Source organism: Tachysurus fulvidraco, chromosome 14 (assembly GCF_022655615.1).
Source record: "Tachysurus fulvidraco isolate hzauxx_2018 chromosome 14, HZAU_PFXX_2.0, whole genome shotgun sequence".
Taxonomy (NCBI): Eukaryota; Metazoa; Chordata; class Actinopteri; order Siluriformes; family Bagridae; genus Tachysurus; species Tachysurus fulvidraco.
Genome location: NC_062531.1, coordinates 20,102,155 through 20,115,898, shown reverse-complemented (window position 1 = coordinate 20,115,898; position 13,744 = coordinate 20,102,155). Strand labels below are relative to the sequence as shown.

The 13,744-nt window shown below is 38.8% G+C and overlaps 1 protein-coding gene across 3 annotated transcripts in view; it reads right to left on the bottom strand.

Annotated features, from left to right (window-relative positions):
• The window catches only part of mtor (mechanistic target of rapamycin kinase), an 81,151-nt gene that overhangs the window by 4,600 nt on the left and 62,807 nt on the right, over window positions 1–13,744 (bottom strand). For all 3 annotated transcript variants that reach the window (XM_047800292.1, XM_027166728.2, XM_047800293.1), the window contains exons 39-53: window positions 10,489–10,606; window positions 9,805–10,002; window positions 8,445–8,545; window positions 8,173–8,269; window positions 7,988–8,086; window positions 7,461–7,583; window positions 6,076–6,258; window positions 5,821–5,955; window positions 4,380–4,554; window positions 2,895–3,030; window positions 2,473–2,620; window positions 2,255–2,377; window positions 1,973–2,055; window positions 1,692–1,764; window positions 1,532–1,606 (exon numbers count right to left, since the gene is read on the bottom strand). In XM_047800292.1, coding sequence (XP_047656248.1) covers window positions 1,532–1,606; window positions 1,692–1,764; window positions 1,973–2,055; window positions 2,255–2,377; window positions 2,473–2,620; window positions 2,895–3,030; window positions 4,380–4,554; window positions 5,821–5,955; window positions 6,076–6,258; window positions 7,461–7,583; window positions 7,988–8,086; window positions 8,173–8,269; window positions 8,445–8,545; window positions 9,805–10,002; window positions 10,489–10,606 — 1,867 coding nt within the window. The remainder of the gene's footprint in view (window positions 1–1,531; window positions 1,607–1,691; window positions 1,765–1,972; window positions 2,056–2,254; window positions 2,378–2,472; window positions 2,621–2,894; window positions 3,031–4,379; window positions 4,555–5,820; window positions 5,956–6,075; window positions 6,259–7,460; window positions 7,584–7,987; window positions 8,087–8,172; window positions 8,270–8,444; window positions 8,546–9,804; window positions 10,003–10,488; window positions 10,607–13,744) is intronic.

Genomic DNA, 13,744 nt, shown 5'->3' with positions numbered 1-13,744 from the left:
CAGGTATTCAGGGACAGGCTTTAAGTTGGTTTAGATCCTACCTGTCTGATCAATACCATTTTTTAGAATTAAATGGTGAATCCTCCAATTTATTACCAGTTAATTATGGGGTCCCTCAAGGATCAGTTCTAAGACCTCTGCTTTTCTCAATATACATGCTTCCCTTACTGAACATCATTAGAAGGCATGGGATTAGTTCCCACTGTTATGCTGAAGATACCCAGTTATATATCTCATCAAAACCAGATGAAATAGCTAAATTGTCCAAATTAACTGAGGACGTTATAGAGATAAAAGATTGAATGAGCTGTAATTTTCTGTTGTTAAACTCTGATAAGACAAAAATACTACTTATCGGTCGAAAAACCTATGCACAGAAGCTCTCACACTTCAACTTCAACTGTTACTACCAGCTCAACAGTGAAAGACCTGGGTGTTATATTAGACAGCAACTTGTCTTTTGAATATCATATTGCCCATATTACAAAAACAGTCTTCTGCCACCTTAGAAATATTACCAAGCTAATAAACATCCTACCTGTATCTGATGCTGAGAAGCTAGTTCATGCATTCATGACCTCTAGACCAGACTATTATAATGCATTACTAGGTGGTTGTCCTGCATCTTAAATAAATAGCCTACAGTTATTCCAAAATGCAGCTGCCAGAGTTCTCACCAGGACAAGAAAATATGATCATATAACCCCAAATATATTATATTTACACTGTTATTATCTTTATATTATCTCAAACTGCTGCTACTTACATACACTTAATACACACTTAATGGTTTAGCTCGCATGTATCTAACTAGTCTTCTAACACGTTACAATCCTTCATGCTCTTTGAGATCACAAAACCCAGGACTTCTGGTAGTTTCCAGAATATCAAGATCTACTAAAAGCAGTTGAGCGTTTTCGTATCTAGATCCCAAACTTTGAAATAGTCTTCCTGATAGTGTTCGGGGCTCAGACACACTTTCACCTCAGACTTGCTCATTGGGGATAAATACAAACACATTTAAATATATCTAACATTAATCTTGAATTTTTGTACTATATGAAATCTTTAGATTATTATTTATATTAACCTTTTGTTTCATGTTTATGTTCTGTGAAGCTGCTTTGAGACTATGGCAATTGTGGTTAAGGCTCTGGTTTGTTGATTAGAGAATCAGAGTTCAAGCCCCAGCTCTGCCAAGCTGCCACTGTTGGGCCCTTGAGCAAGGCCCTTAACCTATCTTATCATGGCTGACCCTGACCCCAAAGTCCAAAGCCGGGATATGGGAAGAAAGAATTTCATGTGCTGTAATGTATATGTGACAAAATAAAGGCTTCTATACCTTGAGCAGAAGACTTCAATAGTTGTAGTACTATATTTACGCTACACCTGTATACTTATAAAAACTGCAGTTCTGGCATTTAATGTCTTTTGTTCTGAAAGAAAAATGGCTGTAAATTTGCAGGTACCATACTGTACTGTAGCAGTGATACCAGACCACCATTTAACCCTGTGTGTGCATGAATCTCACCTCCATGGCATTTGTCAGCATCCTAGTCAACCTGAAGGGGATTTTCTCTGGGAATTTCTCTCTGGTCATGGCAACCTAAAATCCAAATTCAAGGGTTATTTGTTGGCAAAATCACAACTTATACCGTGTTGTAAAACCTGGGAAACATTTTTTTTTTTACCTCAAAGCAGTCTCCAAAGTCAATGTGAAGGATCTTTCCACTCAGTCTGTCCAGCATCAGATTAGAAGGATGTCTGTGTAAGCAAGAAAAGACCATAACTTACAGCCTGTTCTTTAAACATAACTTATTGTATTAGAACAATGACTTTGATATAAACCTGTGTAAGTTATCGTCAGTGCAGCTTGTTTTTTTATGAAATATAATCAACACCTTCTGACCAATAAGAATGGAGATTTTAACAGCTTTGTGGTACACACTGTAATAAGCGTGACTGTGTGTACCTGTCTCCAAGTCCTAATATATATCCAACCATGGACATCACAGCAAGAGAGCGAGTGTAATTGGTTCTTCTGTCAAACCAAACCTACAGAGAGAGAAATCATTAGGAGTCTGCCTTTTTTTTTAAATTATTTTTATCTCAGGTAATGATATGCAATATGGACTACAAAACAACAACATTATTTTATTATTATTACAACATGCTAGAAATACTTTGAGGGAGTGTAACTTGATAGACATTTCTGAGTAGTTACAAAGATGAGTGTAAGGAGAGAAGAACAGACCTCCGAGCTGGGACTCTTAAGCCATAGCAGCTTGGCAAGATCATCTCCTGCTGTGTTGTTCACTGCATGCTCAAACACCTCGACTTTCTCCATAAGCGTCAAGTGGTCATAGTCTGGAGCCATCTGGGGGGAAAAGGCACAGAGTTTTCAATATATCTAAGAGTGAAGAGGTGATCTCAATACTATGTGAGATCTGAACATCAGATGGTCTGGTTTACCCTGAGCATAATGCGGTGCTCGATGTTCAGTAAGATCTTCTTCTTCTCGCGATAATCTCGAATCAGTGCGTGAAGCGTGTCACAGTGAGGAACCCAACCGATCAGGCCAGAGTTTGTGGACAAGGGAATCACGGCATACCGCTGGATACTACACACACACACATTTTTTTTAAACATGCATGATTTGTGTACGCATGATCAAATGATCTGCTCAAGCTGTTAACAAACATATGAGCAAACCACCGCAAAACTGAATGAACTGGTGAGTGAATCTGAAATCTGATTCCTTTAAAGAGGTCAAATATTTAATATTTAAATATAAATATTAAAACCACCAGGACACACTGAGCAGATGTGACTGAAGTATCAGCAGTAAATTAACCAAGTATTAAAAGTGACAGAAAAAAAAGGCTTTGGCATGCCTCAGGTTCTTGCGGAGAGATGCTGGATCATTAGCCAGCAGGGTGTTGACAAGTCCGAAGAGTTGCATGACCCTCTCGTCTTGCCGCAAGTCCTCGTGACCCTTGAGCAGGAACATGAACTCGTGCCCGTTGCTGCCTGTAGGGAGCGGTAGAGAAACAAGTCCAAAAGATATGATCTCACATACACTGAACTGGCAGAGTAATAACCATAAAGCACGCTACTCAGAAACACTAAACCCAGATGTCCTTACCATAAGTTTTGAATTGTATTAAACATCAAATCTAAGTCGAGCGCTTCACAGAGTTCAGTGAGGACAAATGAAACGATTTGTGCTGAAAGACTGCAGTACAGTACAGTGAGATCCCGAATAAAACTTACTTACAGCATATTGAAGAACCTCAATAAAACAAACAGCGAACAGTCTGTATTTATTCAGCAGCCGCTGAGTGGACCTGTAACAGACCTAAGATTTCTGTGGATTTTTTTGTATTACTGTAACTGTTTAAGTTACTGCTCCCCGTGGGCTAGCAGAGGCGACGTAGGTGTTCAGAGCAGCAGTTAAAAGCTAAAGCAGGAGAGCACGCGTAATGGAAAAAAATCGATGGAGGGAGACGGCCCGAAAGAGGCAGACAGACGGAGCTGTCAGCACCCGATGAGAATCACAGGCAGATAAATGTACTCTCTGGCACAAAAGAAAAACTCAGTTCAGAGAAAGAACTTGGTCTGCTGGATCAGCAGGGAACATGAGAGAATGTGTGTAGGCCTGAACTTCAGGCTGCTGCTGTGCACATCATGGTGTGTTCTCCCAGCTGGTGGGTGAGAAGAGTCTGGAGGTCAGACAGCTGAAACAAGGAATGTTAAGACAACAGTAGTCTTCTCAACAGATCAGGTCCTAAAATGACCCCCTGGGAAATCATAGGTCAAATACTGTGACAAAAAATAAAATTGTGATTTGGAATAATTATATCCCAAAGATTACACGACTTGTCATTTTTACAATTCGACCAGCATCATTCTCTTCTAAAGTGAAGAGAGACAGACAGAATGAAAGAGAGAGAGAGTGAGTGTTGTCTGTCCTCTAAAGACTGCTTGCCTCTGCAGAATGTGCTCGCTTGCACAGTGCTGGTCATGACGTAATTCACATTTCACTTATTTATTTATTTTTTTATCAACTTTATTAGCTTTAAATGCAAGATTCAGTGTGAGAAGATTTCCTTCAGGAGCAAGTGGGAGTTGGGGATGAATCTGGCGCATACTTCAACACTTTATACAAAGTGAGATCAAACAAAATAAAATTTTAAAAACAGAATAATTATAAAATAAAAAGCATCTGATTTCTATTTTGACTATTGCATGCAACCCCTACTGTAATACTAGATGCTTCACATATCCTTCACGCCTCAATTTTTCTTCCTTAAAAATCAGCATTCATAAAATGTAGGTTTTGCCACATTTTAAGTGAATCACCCTTTGCTTCTTCTTACCCATGGTGGTCAGCTTGCGCGGCCTCTGTTTAGAGGTGATGACCTGTAGCGAAGGCGTGATCGACTGGATGCGTATGATTGGCTGGTTGGGGTCATAAGTGCCGGGCACAGCAAGCTCCAGGTCACGACACATGAGCAGTTTGGGCGAGACGTACTGTAACTCCAGAGACGTGAGCTGAGGACAAAGAGATATGAAAGCAGACAGGTTAACACAGGTTATCTCTCTCTGTCTGTCACGCTTTCCTTTTTAGTTCTTTAAGTCTTGGGGTCTGCTACAGAGCTGTTTATCTTGGCTGGATCCAGTAATAAAATAGAACAGCACAGAAGGAAAAGTCACACCACCTGTAATAACATCTTAAAAAAACAACAACAGGATCCTTTTCTTGGGAATCCCAGTTTCTTGTCACTCGACACAGAAAAGCAGAGGAAAAAAATCCTGGAAAATAAAATCACTGTTAATATGAAAAGCTGTAGTTAGGCTACAGACTCGAACTGATTAGGGCAAATCAAAATGTTTCGAAAAAGTATTGATTGAAAACAAAAGAGAAAAGAGTACTGATTGAGATGGATGTGTTTATACACTGTATTTTTATATTTGATAAAAACCCTCAAATTGATTTTTTTTAACGGTGCAGCAGTTTTGTATTACTTGCCTTTGTAGTCGGTATTTAACTATAATAGAGACCAGTGACAGCTGGGCGTGATATTAGAGCTAAAATCTATCAATAAAAAAAAAAAACTAACAACAGCTCAGAAATGAGACTATTAGGGTGGAGTAACGCATCACATCATGAGGTCTCATCGATTACACAATAAGAATGTTATGGGAAAACTATTACGTTTACACACACACACACACACACACACACACACACACACACACACACACACACACACACACACACACACACACACACTTAAAGAAAGACAGGCAGCTGCTTTTGTGATTTAAAAAAAATGTCAAAGTTTCATATATCTAATGCCTGACTGGGTTCATTTCCCGTTCAAACCAAAAAAAAAAAACATTCACAGGTCTGTTATCTGTCCTTTTGTGTCATTTGTATTTGACTGGACAACATGTGTTTAGTTTGATTTCTCAAAGGGGAAAAAGAACAATAGAGTAACTAATCTACCTCACTTCAATCTATTACACCTGGAAAGATTTCACATGCACCTTCTTAATCACATGGTGACGTGATTTCAGAAGAAAACCGTCAGACCCGACAGAGATAAAACTACAGTTTGGCCCAGAATGAACTCAGCACCAAGCTTAGCTTCTTCATACCATTCGCCATATCAATAGTCATGCCTTTTTTCCCTCCTCTACAATACCGGTGTGATTAGCTGTGCTAATGTGTTTATACCAGCTGCTACTAACAGAGACAGCATCTTGATTTTCCCAAGTTTCTCATTTCCACTGGTAAACCAGTAGGTAGCTCACCTGTGGAAGCTGTTTGGCGATTCTGCGGAACACATGATAATAAAGATCCCAGGCTTGAGTCAGGTCCTTCACGTTACCCGAGCGCATGTACTTCCTGCACCAGTCCTGCGCCTCCATCAGATCACGACCGTATGCCTGATAAAACACAGGCCTGCTTACAACAGCGCGATATCATAGCATTTGAGCGAATGTTAATATACAAGAGAACATTTCTTCATAAGCCTGTGCACACTGAGTGAAATAAAAACTGCATACCTGATTAAAAGAGGTTTCTTTCAGGGTCTGAGGTCCTCTCTCCATCATTGCATGTAAAGGCTCCAGCACAGCAAACATGCCCTTGACGTTCCTTTCACCAAAATACAAGCGGGAGGCCTCCTCCAAGCCCTCGTGCCACATCTCATGCCACAAGATGGCTACTCTGATCAGCTCCTCACTCACCTGCACAAAAAACAAATGAATGAATAAATAAATAAATCATTGAGCACTATTGAGTGTGGGCCTATATATATATATATATATATATATATATATATATATATATATATATATATATATATATATATATATATATATATATATAAAAAAAATGTTATGTATTGACTGCTAGGCTTAGAGTTACATTAAGCCAATTTCCAAAGAAAATACCTTGTTCAGATAGACAAAGAAAAAATAGTGTTAAAATATTTATGAATTAATAAATTCCATTCCATTATTATTTTTTTTACAACAGAAAGCTGCAAAGACATTCATGAAGCTTCATCTCTCACAGCACTATTTTTAATACATCATGCTAACAGCTCTTTCATAGAGGTGTTTATGTGCATGGTTCCTATAACTTAAAGGTGGGGTGCACGATGTTTGAAAGCCAAAACACGCCCCTAACCCAAATGGGTGTCACCCCTGTTTTGATAGCTCCGCCCACACATACGCACGAGGGGATATTTTTATCAGTAAATGAACTCAATAAGTAATACTATGGTAATACAGGTCAAATGTGTTTTTGTAGTACCGTGTGTTGTAAACTGAAAGGTACAGCTCTGTTTCTTGTGGAAGATGACGTTCAACACCTAGAACCCGAGGCAGAGGTAACGGCAGGTATCCACCATGTCAATGTTTCAATCGCTTTCTGCTAATGCCACACATGCGCACTGAACACCCTCTCCACCGCAAAATGACAAGACACGCCCCTTTCTGCTTATTGGCTACACGTTCGTTTTGTTAGTCGGCCCAACTTAGTTTATTGAAGCATTTCTCAAACAACGTGCACCCCATGTTTAAATGTAATAATAAAGGAGTTAAAAGCAAACAAAAAAATTTTTTTATATGGTGAAGTTTGACATTTATGGAAGGAGTCTTCATAGTCAGTGCTAGTTAATTTTCAGTTTTAACCCATTATTTTCACAAGAGAACCTTCAGGACCTTCAAATGTTTTCTGTTTTTTTGGGAAAAAGCTTAATCAATCAATCAATCAATCAATCAATCAATCAATCAATCAATCAATCTATCTATCTATCTATCTATCTATCTATCTATCTATCTATCTATCTATCTATCTATCTATCTATCTATCTATCTATCTATCTATCTAAATTCATTAGCTGATCTTTACTTCTTTTCGTAGCATGTGTGTATGATCATACCATGATGGCTTGCTGAACCAGTGTGTTACAGTGCTCACACATGTTCTTCAGGATTTTATTGGCAGCATTGTGGCGAGCTGTAGTGGTGGACTTGGAGGCCACAGTCAGGGGGTAAATCAAAGCCTGCAAATGTTAACCAAGAACTCATGATTTGATAACATATAAATGTTATTAAAGTCTTTTAAAAATAAAATAAATAAAAAACGCAAAGAAAGCTACACTAACATGGAATAACATGGTTGTTAACTTCATATGTTCACACTTCAAAAAAAAAAAAAAAAAGGGATCCATTTTCTAAAAGAATAAAAGACTTTTACTTCAGAAAAGCGGTGTGTAAAAATGGATAAAGCTTTACAGATATTTTAGCATTCCTTCGTCAATATTTTAACTGCAAATTAACAGACATTTATATACGGTATATATTTATATACATGTATGGAAAGAAAAACCTTAAGAATGAAAGCTTGACCACATTAAGAGATGCTGCAAAGTATGAAAGCAACGTTCTGGTAAGATCTGGGAGTTACCTGAGGATGGTAGCGGCCGATGTCAGTGAGTAACTGATGAATGAGGCGTCCCACCAGTGGGCGAGGAGTATCTATGCGAGCGATCAGCTGAGGAATAACCTGATCCAAAGAGAAAGGCAAAGGTCAGGAAGAAGAGATGATATGTGAAGGTAGAAAAATACCTACAGATAGGTGCTTGATCTTACCTGTAACCACGTATCTATCTGTATCGTTTTGATTCCTTCCACTAGAGCTTCATTCACTTCAGGCCAATGGCCATAATCGAACCACAAAGTTAAAACTCTGAAGCAAGTAGAGTGATTAGAAAAAATTAGGACTGAACGATGATGACCATGGAATACAAAGCACAATTAAAACGAGGACTTTCAATCAAGACTGGCGCTAGCACAAGAGGGCACCCTCTCCACACAATATGCAATGTAAATCATCAACATGTGTGTTTTATGTGCTAGCTCACCTCAGTGTGTCCTGCAGGTTGTTTCCACGAGACAGGGATATAGATCGGAAAAATCCCTGCACTGCAGGAACCGTGTACATCAGCAGCGTCTTGGACAAATCCTATCCAACAGACACAAAAATGTCCGCTCAACACACGAAAGCACCCAATTTCACCATTAACTAGAATCACCATAATTCCTTACTGCTGAAGAGATAAGCTTGTAAAAAAAAGCTTTACAAAAACTATCTGCACTCACCTGTGGTAGTTATTTGTAGTGCGTTAATATTTTGTTTATGTAGCAATTAGTACTCAAAGATTATACAGAGGGTTTTTTTTCCTGAAAAATTGTGTTGACAGAAATACAGCCAAAAACATACCAGACCCTAATAAAGAAACCATTAAAGCTGATGCGGTATCATGATTAAAAGATCACGTGTTCATACCTCAATCAAGCAAAAACCACAAACAAAAATGAGCAAATGACCACATTAGGAACTGTACAAGACACATTTTCTTCACTGTCTAAATTCCTATCCAAAAAAGAAACAGTGCCAATTAATCACTATACTAATCACAGTAATCAGAATGTTGGTCCACAATTACAAAATGTTCTTATAGTCACTTGCACCAGTACCCTTAGCTGAATTATTACTTATACATAGTATGCACTCACCATCCACTGGGTTTGAACCAGCTGTACCGCTGTTCATTCGTGCAATTATCCAATCAGCCAATCATGCGGTGGCAGCACCGTGCAAAAAACCACGCAAAAGCTTCACTTAATACTTATATCAAACATCAGAATGAAGGAGAAAAATATGGTTTCAGTGGCTCAAAAGTCCTCATCGCCTGTGATTTTTATGCACAATAAAAAATAAAAAATAAAAAAGGAGGGAAAATCCTGCAGGTAGAAATAGCTTGTGGGTGAGAAGTACAGAGCCGTACGGTCAGCGGGTTAGATATCAGAAAGGCTACTGTAACTCCGAAAAACTCTTTTCCACTCGGAGTGAACAGAAAAGCATCTCAGAATAGAGTAAGCACAGACTCGTTTAAACTATGGCCTTGGATTTCTTTAACTTGATAGTTATTTGAAATATAATAGCCTACCTGTCAACTTCAACCAGTCTGGCCCTCACTGGATATTTTTTTTTCTCTCTGTGTAACCCTAGAGCTGGCTGATTGTGAAAATTCAATCATACTCAAACCATCTGGCACCAACTTCCATGTCATCGAGACCCCAACTCTGATGTTTGACATACACATTAATTAAAGCTCTTGGCCTGTATGTGCATGATTTTATGCACTGCATTACTCCCATAAATGAGTAGGTGTTCCTATTAAAGTGACCGTGTGTGAATGCACTCTACTTGAACCTCACCTCGTTGACTTTTTTCTGGCCAGGTGAAGGCACAGGGCTGTGATCAGTGCTGTCAGCTTCACTGTCACTGTTGCTGGCTTCACTGTTTGCGCTGGCACCGCTTGCGTGCCGGAGCTTTTTCTTCTCGTCCCGGCCTTGGTTTTGATGTTTGTAGTGCAGTACGGCTTCAAAGTTCATTACAGCCCAGGCGTGCCAAGCCTGTACGGATTACAGTCAATTTATTTGCTTTGACTAATAAGAATAACTATTTATTAGTAGTATTATTACTGTAAAATCTTACATTCACAGGATCTTTAAAAAGCACTACACAGGACAGTGATCTTGCCCCGGTACAAACTGTAGCAGGTACTTAACTACTTTTTGACCATATTATATAATGGGTAATAAAATTGAAAGCTGACAAAACACATTTGGAGGTGTTGACATTGATGTATAAAATAACAGGAACCAATAGTCGAGCGCAGAGAAGCCAGCTCTGATTCATTCTCTAACTCGAACGAAGAAAACAAAATCTGTTTTGTCAAATTTTTTAACCACAAAAGGTGGTTCATTTCAAGTGGGGTATGAAAAGGGTAACAACATGGGGAAAAAAAACACTGGTGATGATTCAGAAAATGGCTTCAAATTTGGTCTCATTGTGGAAACATTAGCCCAGGCCTTCCTGAGGAGTATGAAAACTCTCACCTTGTACCAGTTGCGGTCATGCTCTGTGGAGTGACTGTAGTACTGAAGCACTTTCGGTATTGTGCTTTCGTTGATGCCTTGAAGACTCAGCTGCCATTCACCTAACTTTAAGAAACACCTGCGCAGAAGTACGAGAAAATCAATGAGTCAAAGAGTGGAAAAAAACTGGGCAATGGGATGTGAAGCCTCTTGTGAGCGTCAAAACATCTGCATCACAAAATAAAGGAATTTATTTAAAATAATCCAGCTGTGAACTGAAGTCCTTCGGGACGTTCATCATTTATATGATTCTTTCTTGGTTCTGCTGTATCTCTTACTTGATAGAATAGTCCTACTATACTTACAAATCCCTACTGGCAACCAGCAGGACGTCATCCCACCTCCATAACAGTGTAGGATTCCAGCTCGAAGGTCGAAATCACAGATTAATAATTCCTAGTCTTATTTCATTCCCTTGCTATTCAAAAGCTCACATTCTGATTTGACCAAAAATGTATTTTCCAACAAGATAATTAACCAAAATGAGGTATGTAGGAAAGATGAAGAATGATGCATTGGCCGAGAGAAGGAAACAGTGTCAAATGGGTTTTAATAAGTTTGATTTGCATTCTTTGGATGTCATTTTTGAAGTGACGGAGTGGAATTTTCTGGACACTCTGGAGATGCTGTTTTCACTCACATGTGCAATGATTACCATCTTCAAGCCAAACTCTATTCCATTTGTCCTTCCTTTGCCATAAATCCTGTATGTGCTGGGAGAGGCTCAAAGAACTCAGGAGACAGACTTTGTTTATGAGAATGTGGGCCAGAGGTATGACCTGCCTGCTCTTCTTACGAAGACGCTCTCGCTTGTGCAAGGCAGAGCCAGCTAGACGTCTACATCCACTAACTGTGGTTTGGCACAGTAGACAGTACAGCACACTGAGTTATGCAGTTTCGTTTAGTCATATACGGCTCATCAGGCAATGCTACCGCACTTTAAGCCTCAGTAAGAGAGGCTGTGAATGACGGCCAACAAGTCTCAGCAATAACAAATTCAATGAGCAATTTATACTGCCAGTTTCTTTGTAGGATCAAATACGGTTCAGGTCCTCGGGTTAAACAAAGCTTGCATTTATCCTGTCAAGTAGGACAGCACAGTACATCTCAGCAAATTGTACATAATCCTACATTTTGTCAAAATTTCCATCGCAAAGCAATCTAAGCTTAATTTGGATACACTTCTTATCTGGTTACCAGGGTGAATGACTGGAGATAAAAATTGCCTAATGATCCCACACCTACACATCAAACATCAGGATCAGGAGAAACTGTGACCTCAGTGGTTTAAACTGTAGCAGGGGTTAATGTGGCAAGATGAGCAAATGTCTCAAAATATTTATAATAAATATCTAGAATTTTTTTTTAAGAAATCTGATGAATTTCTACATTGGTTTTAATATACTACTGTTACAAATGAAATACAACTTAGAACTACAGGTTTCGTAATAATAAGTAATAATAAAAATAATAAGTAATTTTACACCAGCTTTGTTGCAACAAAATTATATTTAATATCAAAATTGTAATAAATGGCACAGATAGATAGATAGATAGATAGATAGATAGATAGATAGATAGATAGATAGATAGATAGATAGATAGATAGATAGATAGATAGATAGATATGTAGAGATTAGTGCACTATTTATTTATTTCTGATATGTATATATTATTGCTGAAAACACTGAACCCAGCTCCTGTATACAGTCTCGAAAAACATATTCCTTGTACAACGTGAACCGATTTAAGGTTCCCAAATACCGAGAACAAGCAGGGAATGAAAAACCACTTGTGTGATGACCGTCCATCATATTTAGAAAATCAGAACGGGTAAACCGATTTCAATGCAACAAGATCTGGAATAGGAAGCAATCCTGGCTTCATTTTAATTCCTAAACAAATGTTATTGTCATGGCTGAGTGGTTCAGGATTCAGCTTCAGTCAAGAACTGTCTGAAAGTAATATCAGTTGTAAAAGTATAAAAGAACATGTTTACAGACTTTACAAGGAAACCCAAAACAAACTACTAAAGAGTCGAGTGAGGAAATTGCTATCATTGTCCTCCTCTCTGACTGAAGAGCGAGGTTTAAGAAGAACTCATTTACCTCCAGACACCTGTCTATTACAAATAGCTAAGAGAGACAGCAGAAAATTCCAGAGAAGGCCGTTTGGCTGGAACCAGGTGTGCAGGACTCTCGCGCAACCCATCATTGCCGAATTATTTTGGGGTGAAAGTATGCCAGAGCGTCTGAAGAGGGAAAGGTGCGCAGCCTTATCAGACAAATGTTTAGACGCAGTCAAATTCCACAAATGCTGCAAAGGCTCCAAGCAACAGTTACGACATGAATGAGGATTCCTAGCCACATTTCCAACAGCCTCCCTGCATGACCTTAATCATACTGTATGAGGGGATGTGGTTGGTGCTAATGTGACAAAAGGAACTGTCAGCTTAAAGCACTTTATTTAGAAGAGGGAATGAAAACGACAGTCTGTATGTGCTTTCTCTGAGAAGAGGTGTAACGTAGTTACATCGCCTTGAATCTGATTGGTCAGAAGGCGATTAATGAACTATGACTACAGCTCTGACAAAAGTTTTAGCTAGAATGTAGATCACAGGATTATATTAATGAGCATGTTCATATACATTCTTGTTTCTAACAGTAAAAACTAATTCACACAGACTTGTATTTCGGACCCCACATAATCCAACTACAAATAAACTTAGTAAATAACATCATTATTTAAAAACATTGTTCACTGGGACTGTACAGAGATGTTTAGTTAACATTTATTAATGAAGCTTCGGACAAAAATATAAATAATAGCAAAAACTAAATACAATCTGACCATAAAACTGAAAATTTCAGTTCTGGAAATTGGAAAACTTCATGGGGGCAACAGATACTCGACTGTGAATCGGGCCACGCAACACTGCCCTGCTATTGATCACGGTCCTATAACCACATACCTTGTCATGTTTTATTCCTCCCTTAAAGGAGTCTACACTCAGGACTGATTCTGGGTTTGGGTGGGGAAGTCATCATCATAGGATTGTTTTGACAATAGACAATCAAGAAGGCACTCTGTCTCCTCTGTAGTCTACATTATCCATTGCCCTATTACTGTGAAACTTAAAACAGCACCAGTTCAACCAATCACCGTAATTGACGCCAGGCCCTGAGAACGGATTGCTTTCTCTCACGGTGTTGTCCAC